The sequence below is a fragment of the Coturnix japonica genome, chromosome 6, assembly GCF_001577835.2.
Source record: "Coturnix japonica isolate 7356 chromosome 6, Coturnix japonica 2.1, whole genome shotgun sequence".
In the NCBI taxonomy this organism is placed as follows: domain Eukaryota; kingdom Metazoa; phylum Chordata; class Aves; order Galliformes; family Phasianidae; genus Coturnix; species Coturnix japonica.
The window spans coordinates 26,748,290-26,763,293 of NC_029521.1; the positions used below are offsets into that span (position 1 = coordinate 26,748,290).

The 15,004-nt window shown below is 42.1% G+C and overlaps 2 protein-coding genes across 3 annotated transcripts in view; one reads left to right on the forward strand and one right to left on the reverse strand.

Moving 5' to 3' along the window:
- EIF3A (eukaryotic translation initiation factor 3 subunit A) overlaps nt 1-6,740 on the reverse strand; it is a 26,485-nt gene extending 19,745 nt beyond the window's left edge. Inside the window, exons 1-5 of the mRNA XM_015867410.2 lie at nt 6,631-6,740; nt 3,124-3,314; nt 2,806-2,942; nt 1,437-1,600; nt 162-361 (exon numbers count right to left, since the gene is read on the reverse strand). Coding sequence (XP_015722896.1) covers nt 162-361; nt 1,437-1,600; nt 2,806-2,942; nt 3,124-3,314; nt 6,631-6,679 — 741 coding nt within the window. The 5' untranslated portion in view covers nt 6,680-6,740. The remainder of the gene's footprint in view (nt 1-161; nt 362-1,436; nt 1,601-2,805; nt 2,943-3,123; nt 3,315-6,630) is intronic.
- Nucleotides 6,713-14,833, forward strand: DENND10 (DENN domain containing 10). 2 transcript variants are annotated; one of them, XM_015867413.2, is made up of 9 exons: nt 6,713-6,820; nt 7,767-7,963; nt 8,811-8,890; nt 9,232-9,380; nt 9,560-9,671; nt 10,036-10,136; nt 10,941-11,048; nt 11,621-11,715; nt 12,451-14,833. In XM_015867413.2, the coding sequence occupies exons 1-9, from the start codon at nt 6,805-6,807 to the stop codon at nt 12,625-12,627; spliced, it is 1,035 nt and encodes a 344-aa protein (XP_015722899.1). In that variant the 5' UTR covers nt 6,713-6,804; the 3' UTR covers nt 12,628-14,833. The 2 variants fall into 2 exon arrangements, with proteins under 2 accessions (XP_015722899.1, XP_015722898.1); XM_015867412.2 differs by lacking the exon at nt 6,713-6,820 and adding an exon at nt 7,089-7,580.
- The last annotated feature ends 171 nt before the right edge of the window (nt 14,834-15,004 follow it).

A 15,004-nucleotide genomic window follows, 5' to 3' on the forward strand; every position in this document is an offset into this window, starting at 1 on the left:
AAGCAACTCCAACCATTTCACCAGCATTAACTACTGCCAGTGTAAGCTTGGTTTGAAATGCTATGCAGAAACAGCAGTTCCAGGACCATCAGATAAAGCATTCAGTACACATGTGGAAAGGCAGAAGACTACAGTGTGATTACAGGAAACTGGCTGCATACCTGCCACAGCTCCATGCTAATAGCACTGTCAAGCTGCACGAGCCTGGTCTCCAGGTGCATTGACTGGCTGTCAGGATTGTTGAGGTTGATTGCTGTGCTTTGGTTATGATGACGCTGGATCTGCCCCAAATGCATTCTCAGGTTATCGCAGAGTTTACGGAACTCCGCCTTGCGCGTGTACTGCAGGCAGAATTTAAAAGCTGCACAAATGAAGAACAGAAATAAGAATGTCAGCTGATGGTGATTTAGTTGTGGTCCTAAATGGGTTCCAAATACATACAGTGATGCATTTAAAGAATCTTCATTTACAGTCCACAGACATATCGAACACAATATAATCGTGTGCCACACAAAACAGCCAATGCAGAGCACTGCAAGTTTGACCACAAAAAAAAATTAAGATGCTTCTGCATAATCAAGCTCAAAGTGCAAGAGGAATAATTCTAATCTCTCTAGAACATTGTAATTTAAGGAGAGATTCTAGTTTTTATTTTGAACCAAGTGCAAATAAACTCTGTGAATGGCATGAATTAAAGCTCTGCCTCTGTAAAACATGGGAAAAAATTCAAGGCATCTGAAATGGTAAAGTTAAATGAAGCTTTCAAAAAGCTGGAGATAACAGGAAAAATTGTCTCTGATCCTCCAGTTCTTGTCAAAACTGAGCCTGAATGCACAGCTAAAAACCCAGTAGCCTCTTTCTTAAAGCATAAGAGTCCCAATTTACATATAGAATGTTTTGCACTCATTTTTCACTTTCTAAGAAAATAAGACTAACACAAAATTATCCACTCTTGGAAATTATTCTTTCTTGCAGAATAACATCCTGAAGTATCAGACTAAACTGCTTCTTATCATGTTCTGGACAGCATTTTACTAGGTTACTTCTGCATGAAAACTGATAGCATATCATATTTTTACAATAGCCTTACATGTAGTATCTTACATTAATGGAAGACATTCATCATTCTGGATAAAAAAAAAGTGAAGATGTAACTAATCTTTTAAGTTAGAAAAAGACACAGCACCAGTAATACTCAGTATGTCCAAATAAACTTTTCCTTGTGTATTCTTATACAAGCAAAGATTAGTGTCCAGAAACATCCACATTTAACAAGCTCTATAATTTTAAGAGGAGCATATGCATATGTAAGCTCAAGAAGGCAACGTTTTCAACTCTGATGCAAAAGAAAGAGAGGAATAACCTCTCATTTTCTAGTTTTACACCATGTAACACAGGAGTGTTCAGTCTTGTTAGTTTCCACTTCCCCAACCTACCTTGCTGTGCGATATCATGGTACAGGCGTTCCACTCTAGAATTATTACGGAGAAGATCCAAACACTGCCTATAGGATTCCCACAGAAATTTAACCCATGGTGTCAAAAGCAGGCGGTCAGTACGATCCTGTGTGTCTTCTCCACTTACAGCACTCAGAAGAACACTACAATTGTGGGGCAAAGGGAATGGAAGAGAGGATAATAAAAGGAAAAAGACAAAAGGTTTTATTCCTCACAGTTCCCACGTATTTTTTATCAAGATCTATGATCAGACAATAAGAATCCAAACAGCTACTTGCCACTGACCATTAACTGCTGCTTAATTACAAACTAGTCTCTCAGACTCCTCCTTTAAAGGACAGAATACCCTTTCTTGATGTTCTGTTTTGTATTTTGAGAGACACATACAAGCTCTATGAGTAAAAGGCTTCTGGAGGTGGCATCCTTCACACAAGTAAGCAAAAGGAAACTAATTCCAGGATTTTCACCTCCCCTGCTTTATGAGGCAGCACTGCACTTGTCCTTCTGTCAGCCTCAAATATCACGGGCTGCTCAGATACTTTTCCGCTTGCTGAGACGTTCTTTTTAGCAAGCAGCAATGCTGCCAGAGAGAGCTTACTTCTTGTTGACATATGACACAGTAGAAATGTGTGCCTTACAATTTCTATTTTCTCCAGAGAAGACTGCTATCATGTCACCTACAGAAACAAACAAGTTCAAAATATCCTTTCTCTACCTATTATTTGTAGCCTCAATTCAGTTTACCTTTCACTGTTTTCAATTTTGTCAGCAAACTGGATGTCAGTAAAGCATACCTTTCCAACCCAGACACGTTGTGCTTTTACTCAGAATTTACCTACCAACACACTGTCAAAGATACTCACAAAAGTATCTCATTGCACATAAGTGCACCTTGTTATTCGAAGTACCCTGTAATTTCCCACTGTTCAATCAGCAGAACACCTTACTGCTCTTCAGCTCTATGTCTTCTCCTTTAGCTAGTCCCTTCTTTCTATCTCCAGCGACCAGATATTTCTATGGCTCACCCTCAGAATCATCCATCAGCTCATAAAATTGAAATTACAAATACAATCTCTTCCTTTATATCTTTCATATCCATGGTAATTTACAGTTGTGTCACCAGACATCTTCTATGTAATCCATCAATATAGCACCCATTATGTATCCTTTTAAGTACAACATCCAGTCTGCGTTTCCTTTACAGATACTTCTGACTTGGAATCATGGTGAGTTGTCTTCTTTAGTCCCTCTGTCAGCTTCCATTTTTACTCTTTACTTCATTCTTAACAAGCATGAAAGTAAGGACACTTTCCTATCAAGGCTTATACTGTAAAGGCAGGCCTCCTACCTTTCTGGAGTTTGAATATTATCTAAGTCTTCTATGTCCAATACCATCTGCTGGGATTCTTCCTTAGCTGCTTCTGTTTTTTCTTCAGCTAACTTTAAATAGGCCCGGACAACATCCTCTAAAGATTTGATGTTCACCTGTATCAAAGGCAGAACGTGAAGATGTTTCTCCCAGAGACAGGCAGCAAATATCTAAAAAGTAAATGCTACAAAAGCAGAAACATCTAAAACAGAGGTGAATTCTAATTCAAGACTGATATTGCTTTTAGATCACATCAGCTGACAGATGCTATGCAAATAATAGATTCAGAAGCCATACCTGCTGGCAAATATTCTTGTACTGGTACAACCCTTCTTTCGCCAGATGACTCTTGCGGAGATCCACACAGAGTTCCAGGTACTTCAGCATAATCGGCTCGTGGATTTTCTGCCATGTTCGGTGTTTCTTACTTTTCATAACATCATAGAGAACATCGAGGGCAGGCTGCTTTTTGCCAACCTCAAGGAATTCTGAAAGGAAAATGTAATTAGTAGAAGAATTGCAAGCCTGAAGATGTATGTTTTTATGAATTGGTACTGTAAGCTTTTAGAATTTAATCGGCTCTGATCAAATTCCATTGATGGTCTGATTTATGCTGCCATACCAAAAACGTTGGCAGATGTAACTGTGGTGGCAGCTCTACACCTAGCAAACAAAGGCCTCGCTATTAGCATACACATTTCAAGATAGCAGAGGAGTCTCTCCATTCATCAAGGCATGGCCAGTCACTTCATAAGTGTAGTACAGAGCCTAACAGCATCATTCAACAAGATGCAAACTGTTCAATGAATCTGACTTAAATAAAAACAAAAACAACAACCAAAAAAACCCTCTCCTCAAACCAAAGAATTAAAAGAAGTTACTCTGAAAAGTTGCCTTTCTCTTTTAAAGGAGTGTGGATGCCCCATTTCCAGAGGTGCCCAAGGCCAGACTGGACGGGGTACTGGGCAGCCTGAGCAGGTTGGAGGTGCCCCTGCACACAGCAAGGGGTTGGCAATGGGTGGGCTTTGAGATCACTTCCAAACCAAGTCAGCCTGTGATTTTATGATACATCCACATGTCCTTCTCAGTACAAAATAAAGCAAACCACCCACAAGCAAATACTGAAGCGGAACAACCACCTACCAACATAAGCACAGGCCCTACACTAAAGGCATTCTTAGCCACAGAAAAGCAAGACAAAAGAATGCTGAGGTTGGGAAGCAAATGGGATTAAAGAGAGAATGGGGGGGAGAAAAGTGGAAGGGGGAAAAATGGCAAAGGAAATAATGCTGAGTACAACTAAAAGGAAAGGTTTATTCTAATGGAAGGAGGATGGAATTAGCACTTTCCATTAAAGTATTTTGGAAATGACTTCACTGCTAAAGAAATAACGACAGAATGAATAAAAATAGGAACCTGCTCAAGGTACCTGAGCAAACAGACATGAGCTTCAAAGAGTGGAAGGAACATTTTGGGCAATCATCATACCTCACACACACACACACACAAGAAATTGACTATTGCAACCAGTGTCCCAAGGTCTAGAATGTCAGAACTGAAATAAAATATGAGTAAAAATTGTATTTCAAAAACAGCGGTGACATTTTAATCTAAGGACCACAATGCCGTGCACTTGGGGCCCAGCTTATGTAAATAACAGGTTTGCATACTATGGCCAAGGTCCTCTAGAGGAAAAAGATAGGGTCTGCTCTTAAAGACAAATAAGGTTAAAATGTGACAGTGACTTAAACTCACTGAGGGAATTCCAGAAAAGCCACCCTCCCTCCTATAATTTATAGTGCTATTCTACCTCAGTGCTGCTTTTAGGCACTTACTGCTCAGCTTCATTATTTTCTATTTATGAAAATGAACCTGAAAGGCAAGTTTAATCTTGCAGCAGCACCCGGCCATCTCAAGCACCACAGCTCTCAGTGGTGGATAACTAACTGGACAAAGCATAAAGTGAATTCGTATTGTTTTGAGACTTTTAATTAACCCTGGCCAAGCAGAGTTCTTGCCAAAGCATCAAATAATTAAGGCTAATTTAACATATGCTGTAGTAAAAGCACACACAAAGGGAAGCTGAAAAGTCAAATGCAGACCATGCCTCTGTGTCTTATGGCAGAAATAGTAAGTTATGGAAACAATTATGACAGACCAGATGTAAAAGCACCAGCCCAGGATAGCAGTGGGACTGGTATTATTTCTGGTTTTTACATTATAGCACTAAAAATGCTAAAAGGTATCTAAAACAGCAACTGAAGCTCTAAGCAGACAGGAACCACCTTTACAACTACATCAATGTCAGCCCAAAAGCCAGCATTAAGCTGAGGTTTCCAACTGAAATAAGTCAATTATTCAAGAAGCTGAAAAGACGACCTTCATTATCCAGCACCTCCAGCAGAGCGCAGGCTCAACACAACCAATAACACAACTCCAAGCTGAGTTACATCTCTGACTACACTGCAGTACCAGATATTAACAGCCAAGGGATGGCTTTGATCTCCTTTGTAACAAAAGAGCCTTCCCTCCACATCCACGTATCTGTAACCTCTCAAGCACTTCCTACTTAAACGTACAGTGAGGTCATGGGGAAGCCGAGGCATAAAGCACATGGTCACTTCAGCTTTATGGATAAAATAATAAAACTGGAAATGGTACCGAGTGTTCCAATTTGAAACATCAGTTCAACATAGAACTGTTTCTTGTGATTGAAAAATATACCTTATATGACTTCTCTCCCTTTATTTTACTTGGACGTAGTTACAAAAGACTTGTTGTGCTTCCCCTTCAGACTACAAAGGCTCGGGATTGTCAATGTTTGTCTACAAAACACTTCCTTCATTTCCAGTCCTTATACCCCATTCCTTCAATTCGTTAGGACTCTGGCTTACAGCAATATGAGAGATATGTATATAACACTGCCCTTCAATAGCAGGAAAGCAGAAAGAAATGGTCAGCTGATCTAAGAACTTCATCTGCCCATGGATTCTGAATGAAAGGCAGCGTGCTAGCGTACATCTTTCCCAGTAAGAAAACCGCTAAAATTCAGCTCTGCCTTAGGAAACAGTGGATCTGATATTCTTTTTGTATACTTTACATTTATCAAAATCATTATAGAATGAATTTTGGATTAGAAACCTCAAGGAGATTCAGTATTTATTCCACATTCCTTGGATCTCAAGATATAAAGTCACTGAATCACATGCAATCCAGACCACCCCCCCTCCATTCAGCTGTCATTTCCAGACCCGTACATCAGCTGTAATTTCTGGATGTCTGAGTGCGCAATGAATGGTACAAATCATCTTGCTAGGTGCTTAAAATAGGACGCTATTAACAAAAGTGCCAAAGCCATATATTTAGCCTGAAAGAAGCCAGCTGATGCCCAGCCCGGCTTCTGATTCCCCAGCAGAGGATGATGCCGGGGCTGTGTGCTGTGCACAGAGCGGGGCCGCAGCCCGACCCGTCGCCTCCCGCTGGCCCCACCGCAACGCCGCCCTCCTCAGCGCGGGGCCTGCCCTGCGCCTCCACCCGCGGGGGCCCCGCCGGCGCCTGTAGGCGGAGCCGGGCCCTCTCCTCTCCTCTCTCCGCCCGGCGCCATGCGGCTGCAGGCCGGGCCCCGCTCCTCGCGGCCCAGCGGCGCCTCAACGCTCCCGGGCGGCCTCTGCTCGGCGCCGGGCGGTGCAGGCCGAGGCCTCGCACCGGCGGAGGGCCCGAGGTCTGAGGCCTGGAGTGAGCGGCGGCGCGTTCAGGGCCGCGAGGGCGAAGCCGCGGTGGATGTGGGCGGCGGCCCGCACTGACCGTTCGCCCGCTTCAGGGCGTTCTCGGGCCGCTGGAAGTACACCGGCATGATGGCGGCGGCCTCGGCTCTCCTCGCAGGGCGGCGGCGGCGGCAGCACGCTCCGAGCTCAGGCGGCAGCCGCGAGGCCGGAAAGGGAGGGACACAACGGAGAGCAGTGACGTCGCAGGAAGAGGATGTCAATGAGGGAGGGTGGGGACTGAGGGAATGGGGGTGAGGGGCGGAGATGGGATGGAGAGCAATGGGATGGAGAGCAGTGGGATGGAGAGCAGTGGGATGGAGAGCAATGGGATGGAGAGCAATGGGATTAGTGCTGTCACAGAATGACAGAATGACCCGGGTTGGAAGGGACCTCAAGGATCATGTAGTTCCAACCCCCCTGCATAGCAGGGCCACCAAACATACACCTTTACTAGATCAGGTTGCCCAGGGCCCCGTCCAACCTGGTCTTCAACACCTCCATGGATGGGGAGGACTGTCGGCTGTGAGCAGATGTCTCCTCTGTGTTCTGAGCTACGTCCAGCCATGAGTGTAGAAAACTCGTGTTAAACTCATGTTACACGTCTCCAAAGTTCCCCGTAGCCCTGCAGGCAGTTTTGGGTCGGGCATGTTTTTGAAGGGAGCTGTAAAACACGATGGTTTTGTTCTCAAACGAGCATGAATCACCGAGGAAGCGCTCAGTGAGCTGCTGCCATCACGGGGCTCTTTGGGGACAGCGGCTGTCAGCCATGATGCGCCACGGGTCACGTCAGTTGTCTTAGAGAGACGAGGGAAATGGAACAAGAGATGAGGAAGGAAGCGGAGGGATGGAATGGGCAGCTCGAGCGGCCCAGGCAGCAAATGGCGGCACGACGGGGCGGGGCGGAGCGGGCGGAAGGCGGGAGGAGCGGGGCGAGGGGCCGGAAGATGGCAGGGCTGGAAGCGCAGCTACTGCTGGGCGTGGGGCTGATCGGTAAGGAACGGCAGGATGGGGGGCGGCCAGCTCCGACATGGGGAACGCAGAGCGACCTGCAGCCAGAGTGATGCTGCATGGCATGAGATGGATGTGTGGGGTGGGGTTTTAATCCAGGAAAGCCGCTGTGGTTGAGCAGCTATCTCTCTTCTTGGTGTTCTCACCTTGCCCGTCTTTCCGCTGTAGAAAAGGACACTAATGGAGATGCTCTGTGGGTTTGGTGTTACCCGTCTGTGACGGCCGAGCTGAGGGCTCTGCTGCTGCGGAAATGCTGCCTTACGGATGAGAGTAAACTGCTCCATACCTTCGTGTTCGGCCAGTACAAGAGGACGTGGTTCTACATCACCACCGTGGAAGTTCAAGACTCCCCAGCCTTGAAAAAGGTAGGGCTGGGCCTGTGGGATCCTCAGCACAGCGTGAGGAAGACTTGTGTAGAGCTTCCTCTGCTGTCTGACTGTATACAGCCGTGTATACATGTGTATATATACATATGTATGTATGTGCCGTGAGGTTTTGTATGTGCACACATGCAGATCCTACCCTGCTGTCTTATTGACTGCTCCTGGGAAAGGCTTGCATGGACTGCAAGCTGAGTGATACGTGTGAAAATAAATGCTGTTATTTCTAGTTATTGCACCTCAAGTTCAACGGTTTTTGTTTAATCGAAAGAAAGTTTTGCAGACAGTCTTTCTAATTGTCCAAAATCTTGTTCTTAGGGACCTAGAGTAACATTAAGTTACTTTCCTTCCCACTTCATTAAAGACCAGCAGGCCGAATTCGCTCCTTTATCTGCCTGTTATCAAGATCATTAAGTTGTCTGATACGTTTCTTCCCTTTTTGTATTTCATCCTACATTGCGAAGTGGCAGTACAATGTAATAACTTTGAACACGCACAGAAGGTTACAGCAGAACGTTACTTGCCTTTCCTCACTCCAAGTTCCTATCAGCTATGAAGGTTAACAGTATAAAAATGTACCTGGTTCTGTCTCAAAGACGGTAGGAGATGCTATTTAAAAGAAAGCAACATGTATTGAGTGATAATGTATTTATTAGATCACACATGATGGTCAGAAATCCATTAGCTCAGCCTTCTCTGCAGTTAGTAACTTGGTTCCTTTGTATTAAAGTATCTTGTCTGAATACTGCAAAGTGGTCAGTATGTAACAATCACTGTTCTTATGGGGTTGTTAAATAAGCTCTGTTTTTTTCTATGTGTGTGCCTTGCCCAGGTGACCCACTTCTCCATTGTTCTGACAGCCAAAGACTTCAACCCAGAGAAATATGCAGCTTTCACTCGGATACTCTGTAGGTCTGTATAAAAGTTGTCTTTACTGATGCTACATATGTGTTTTGATCTTACCAAGGCAAAAGATTAAGTGTTAACATTCAGTCTTGCAATCTGCTGGAAATTCAGTACTACAAACTGAAACAGATTATATAAACTCTGGATTTGTGCTTGATTTGAGCTTATCTTGAGCTCATGCAGTAGGTGTTAGAACCTTCAGGCCTAAATTTTTTTCTAGAACCTCAACCAACTGACCAAAATAAGAATTCTTGCCAAATAGATTCTCTTTGTTATACTGTCATTTTATTCCTGTGGCTGCTGGTACCGGTTACAGTCAAACACCCAGCTTCTTTCTGTCCACACAGAATCTACTTGAAGTATGGAACTCCTGTGAAAATGATGGAGAGTTACATTGCAGTTCTTACAAAGGGGATCTGCCAAAGTGAAGAAAATGGATCCTTCCTCAGCAAAGACTTTGATGCTCGGAAGGCTTATCTTGCTGGTTCCATTAAAGGTTAACTAACACCAGAACTCTGATTTCTTTTGTCCAATGTAAATTACAATCCAATTAATGTGCTTTTCAAGTAAATAGTGTTTAATGTTATCTGTATTGTCATTCTTCAGCTTCTTTAAACAAATGAAATCATCAGCATATGTATATTTTCTATAATATATTTTCTCATTCTCTTTTAGATATAGTATCTCAGTTTGGAATGGAAACGGTTATCTTATACACAGCTCTGATGTTAAAGAAGAGAATCGTGGTGTACCATCCTAGAATAGAAGCCATCCAGGAATTTACCAGGTGCAGTATGACTTTGTCAGTCCCTCCCACCTATTCCTAGGAGTCAAACAAATCTTGAATTTTCATTGAGAGCGCCTGAATTTGGGGAGAAAAATCAGTATACGATTAAAAATATTTATTGAAATCCCCTTAAGTCCCTCACAGGGCTTTAGCCTTTGTGCTTAGTTAAGACAATGAAATTTAATTGTGTAATGAATGATAAGTTCTGCTTGCACTGACAGCAGAAGCCTGTGTAGTTAGTGTATACATGTACTGAATAAGATCTGGTCACGTTAGTTCTTCCTTCTGAGGTGCATTTCGTGTTGTGAAACTTTAGTGCAGGTAGAAGTCTACTGTGTGTCAACTACTGATCTCATTTCCATAGGACTTTGCCTGCTTTAGTGTGGCACCGGCAGGACTGGTCAATTCTTCATTCATATGTACATCTAAATGAAGAGGAACTGGAAGCCTTAAAAGCCTGCACAGGTAGTAACAAGTTATTAATCAATCACAAACAAAACCTGATTTCATTCTTTGTTGCTGCAATATCTTGCACCAGTGCTCTCTGGGGTAAAAGTGGATATTTTACTGCTAATGCTAATGTTTCTGGATGTATCGCCATCAGCCTATTCCTAATGCAGGTGAAAAGAAGCTTTGAGGATATTCTGACGTTCTGATCAGAGGAATTAAAAAGCCCCACTGTTGCACAGAAGCAATTCCCTTTAGATAAGCTATTTGTTTTCAGACTTATACGTACAGTTGATAACTTCATTTTTAGGGTTTTCTTCTTTTCAGTTCCTAAGTCTGAATCTCCAGGTTTTTATTCTGCAGGAAGGGGCCCTTTGCTTATGCAAAGGTTAGCATGACATGGACTGTGGCAGATACAAGGCTTCTCTATGCAGCATAATGAACAAGAAAACCACTCACCTTCAGTATTTCTTCTGCATTACTACAAGTGCTTGTTTCAGCTGACTGCCTTTCATAGAGAAAAGTTGTTCCAAGCTTGCTCAGCTGGCGTGCAGTGAACAAGAAATCCTTCTGTTTTCACTCCTCAGTTATAATCTAATAGTGACTCAGTGAAAAGGGGCTCAAGTGGATATTCTTTTAAGGAAGTTGGTGGGTTTTTCACTTGCAAATAAAAAAATAAGTAGTAAAGTGGGAGTTTAATGTTTCATATTGATAACATTTCTGTATTACATGCAGTACTAGGAGTTTCCACTGTGTCTTGGAGTTGTTTTTAATTATTAAGCAAGGCTAAAATGATAATGTTAACAAAACTCTGCTCTCCAGGTTACATTGCTGGATTTACAGATTCTGAAGTGAGCAGTAGACCAGACCTCTACGATGTGTATGTGAATTTGGCAGACAGTGAGATCACCATTTCTCCTGTAGTAAAAGGTTGGTTGCTCTTAATGTTTTGGATCTGAGGTCTGTTTATCTTGGCGCTGATAGTAATTACTGAACCTCAACAGTCTTGATACTTGTGCCACTCTGATTCTGAAAATGTAATAGGGAAAATCCTGTCTCTCTGTTTTCTGGAGGCCTTGGAATACTGGAGAAATTTGGAATTTGGAAAGACTTGCTTTCATGTCCAACAAATGTATAACTGAGATTTGAAAACACTTATGTTTAGTAATTGCATAGGAGAGACGTTTAGCTGAGGATTACTGAATGCAGAGATATCACATGAATCTTTAGAAAAACACTGCCTGAAATACTTGGAGATTGGAAACTATTTGAAAGGAAAGCCTATATGTGCTGGTTGTCTTGCTATTCCTTGGTATCTGCTTAGGGCTGCCTTAGGGGTGGACAGTTAGGATGTGGCAGCATGGCTGCGCCATTTCATGTTACTGCCTTTACAGACAGATTTCATACGGCAGGGATGAAGAGGACTCCTTGTTTTGCTTTGCTGTTTCTAGATAGTCCAGGAATTGTCTTTTTTACATTAATGTGTTCTTTTTCTTGTTTAGAGGCAATGACAATGGGAAAACTTCACAAAGAAATTGGGCAGCTAATTGTTCAGTCTGCAGAAGATCCAGATAAATCAGACAGCCAAGTCATCAAGGTTAATATTTTTATTATTTTTTTTAAGAAATTCACTTAAATTGCTTCTATCAGTTAAAATCTGACAGGGGTGGGGGAAGCAGCAGGAAGATGTTTACTGGGAATTGGGCTCATGTAGAGTCTTGTCTTGTATCCTTTACTTTCTTACAAAAAAGCATTTTTATTCTCCATAGAGTTTTAAGGATAACCTGTTTGATTTCAGTTGTCTTTTCGGTAACCATGTTGCTGAAGAAACTTGAGAAATGTTATTGAGTCTAAGGCTTCCAGTAAAGTTAACCTTGCAGTGTTATCCTTCAGAGTGTGTATTTTGCTCAATACATTATCAGTTGTACTATCAATACCTCTGAATGATTTCTACTGTTGTATGGTTTCTCAGCTATAAAAGCATCATCTATTTATTTAAGGGTTTGTTTGTTTTTGTTTTTGCTTCCTCCTCTATTTAATGGATTACTGCCCATTTCAGAACTGGGCAGCTTAGTCAAAAGAGCTCAGTTTGGCCGGGGAGGGGAATCTGTGGAGTGGCTGTGTTCCATCAGCTGCTCCTTTCATCAGTATTACACCAGAGAAGAGCTGCTGCAAATTTGCAATGGAATAAATGGGACCTTTATTATGAAAGTCATCTATTTGTCTCATTTTTTCTTTATTCCTTATGATTTTTTTATAATAATCATTAACAACGTATAATACCTGATCCCTTACTTATGGTCACTTGATTTTTTTATTTTTTCTGTTTAAGGATATTTCTCTGAAGACAAAAGAAATCTTGTCTACTTTAGCCTCACTTACTGAAGTTTCTGATGGCAATGAAAAACCCACCCTGAACTCTGAAGCTCTGAAACAAAAGCGATTTCCACCAGCTACGGAGAATTTTCTTTTTCATTTAGCAGCTGCTGAACAAATGCTTAAAATCTGATTCTGGTGCACTTCAGTACAATGGACCAACTCCAAAAGCTGTCTTGGACATATGAACAGGAATACCTGATTTTTGTATGGAAAAATTAAAAGTGTAAGAGTAAATGCCATATTTACCTTGATGTAATACAGAATATTGGAGCTTGACCTGGAACATACAGAGGTATATTTGATAACGTTCCTGGTGTCATCTTTCCCCAACTATAACTTTGTACATATGGTTCTTGCATTTCATGTTACCACCTGGGTGTATATACACGTAGTGTGGGCTCATGCATCCAGGCTGTGCCAGGTGTTGTTGTAGCAGCCATTTGTCTTGCATGTCCCCAATGACAGACAGCTCTGACTTGTGTCTGGAACACAGGGTGCAGCATATGCTGTAAAACTGGTGCATTTTGGATGTGCCAGTCTCTGCACAGGGATGTGCTGAACATGGAGTTGTTCTGAGTGCTCATTCAGGGCTTTCCAGGTATGTCAGGTTGTCAGACACTGCTCTTGCTCTGGACTACCTGATACCTGGAAATCCCAAATAAATGGACAAGTTCTCTTCTTTCTACTTGAAAGTGTCTAAATATAGAAAAAGGATGTTTGGGAAAATCTGATGTGGTAGCCTTATTATATAAAAGAAGGGGTGTTTTAAAGCTCACATGGGAGTCAAGCACCTCTTTTGGACTCTTGCCTTACAAGTTTTCCCCCCTTTCACTCCATCTCATGCCTCTGGTGGAGGGAAAAGAGGACAGGATTATTATTACTTACTGGGGTTTCCTAGGAGGCCACAGACAAGTGCTGCTTTACAGCTGAAGTAGTTTAAGAAGCTGTTGGGGCTCTCAGCTGGGAAGGTATCTGGCTGTTACTTCCTGATCCATTTGTCAGAAAATCCCATTAATTAAAGTCAAATGGGCATGAAATGGTCAAACAGCCCCAACCAGTTGGAGCACCAATCTCAAACACCTGAGCTGCATCACAGGTACTGCCTGATGGTGCTCGGTGTGGGCTAAAAGTAGATGGAAGCTTTTGAAATAATGGTGAAAATTAGAACACAGTTTATAGAAGATGAAGATATACCTATACCTACTTGCTTGGTTGCATAGCTCTTACCCACAACTTTTGTTTGTTGTTTTTCCACGGAGCAGCCTGAAACAAACTGCTTTGTAGGGTTCTGAGAAGAATTGAGATTCTGCGTAGGGGGAATGCTCTGAGCCAAGCAACATTGTCTTCCTCCACAAATGTCCACAAAAATAAGTAAACTCTGCAGTAGCACTTTGAAATAACAAAAAACTAACTTTTTTTTCCCTAGCCTTTGTACAGATGGGCTGTAGCATGTGGTTTTACCTAGAGATTTTATACTTATGATTAAAACTTTAGTAATCAATATTTATGTTGTTAAATAATTGGATGTTTGCTATTCTGCAATTGTTAGAGGTCATCACTAACTATGTGCAAGCAATATTGGTTTGGAAAAGGGTTGGCCTTTTGCTATGTATCATACTACATTAAGATCTGTTTTAGTGTGGGTAAGGAATGTGGCATCTACATTTTAAAGTGGCTGCCCATTATAGTCAGTAAATGGAAGTGCTTCAGGATAATCCCCTATTTTCAGGGGTATAAAATTGTACTTTAAATACTTACTCTGTGGTTTGAATTCCCTACACAGGAGAGCGGTGTCTTTTGTTTTATCTGAGAACAAGTTGCCTTCATTTACCTCTAAGTGCTCTGCAGCTTTTTCCCCATTAGGCCATTAAGGTGGTGTGATGGGTTTGGTTTTGTTTATTCTTCTCCTTTTAATCGTTCTTCATTACTGCTCTTTCTATTCCAGGGTTTCTGTAACAGTTAGAACAGCACAACTGCAAAATTAGGCTGAAAATTCTCAGGATCTGCATTGAAGTCTGCTGAGAAAAACCTGAACTTTTGTCAGATACTGTAATGCCACATTGTAACTGCAGAGAAATTCAGTTTCTTTTTAACAGAAAGCCCTGGAGATGTCCTCATTAAGGTGGTTTTGGGGTTAGAGACAACCACAAAAAGCCAAGAAGCTCAGACACAAAGTAAATGTTGATGCTTTTTTCTGCTTTCTTTTAAAGGCAGGAAGGTTTCAGTTTTAGATCCTGTATCCTAACATTTGTGTGACACAAATGAGCGATGATTTTGCACTTAAAGAACTGGACTCACAGCATGCTTATGCCTATTAAAAACAAAAATCCTGACCAGCCTGGCCTTTAATTTATGTGCATTTATTCCTGAGTAGTCACAAGCTGTAGCTCTTGGTTGTGCAATGCTGGGGTTGGAAATGAGGCAGCTGCTTGGGTGGAAAATGCACTGCTGCTCCAAGTGCAAGCAGTTTTATCATCTTCTGTTGATTGTCTTGTTTAAACTGAGAA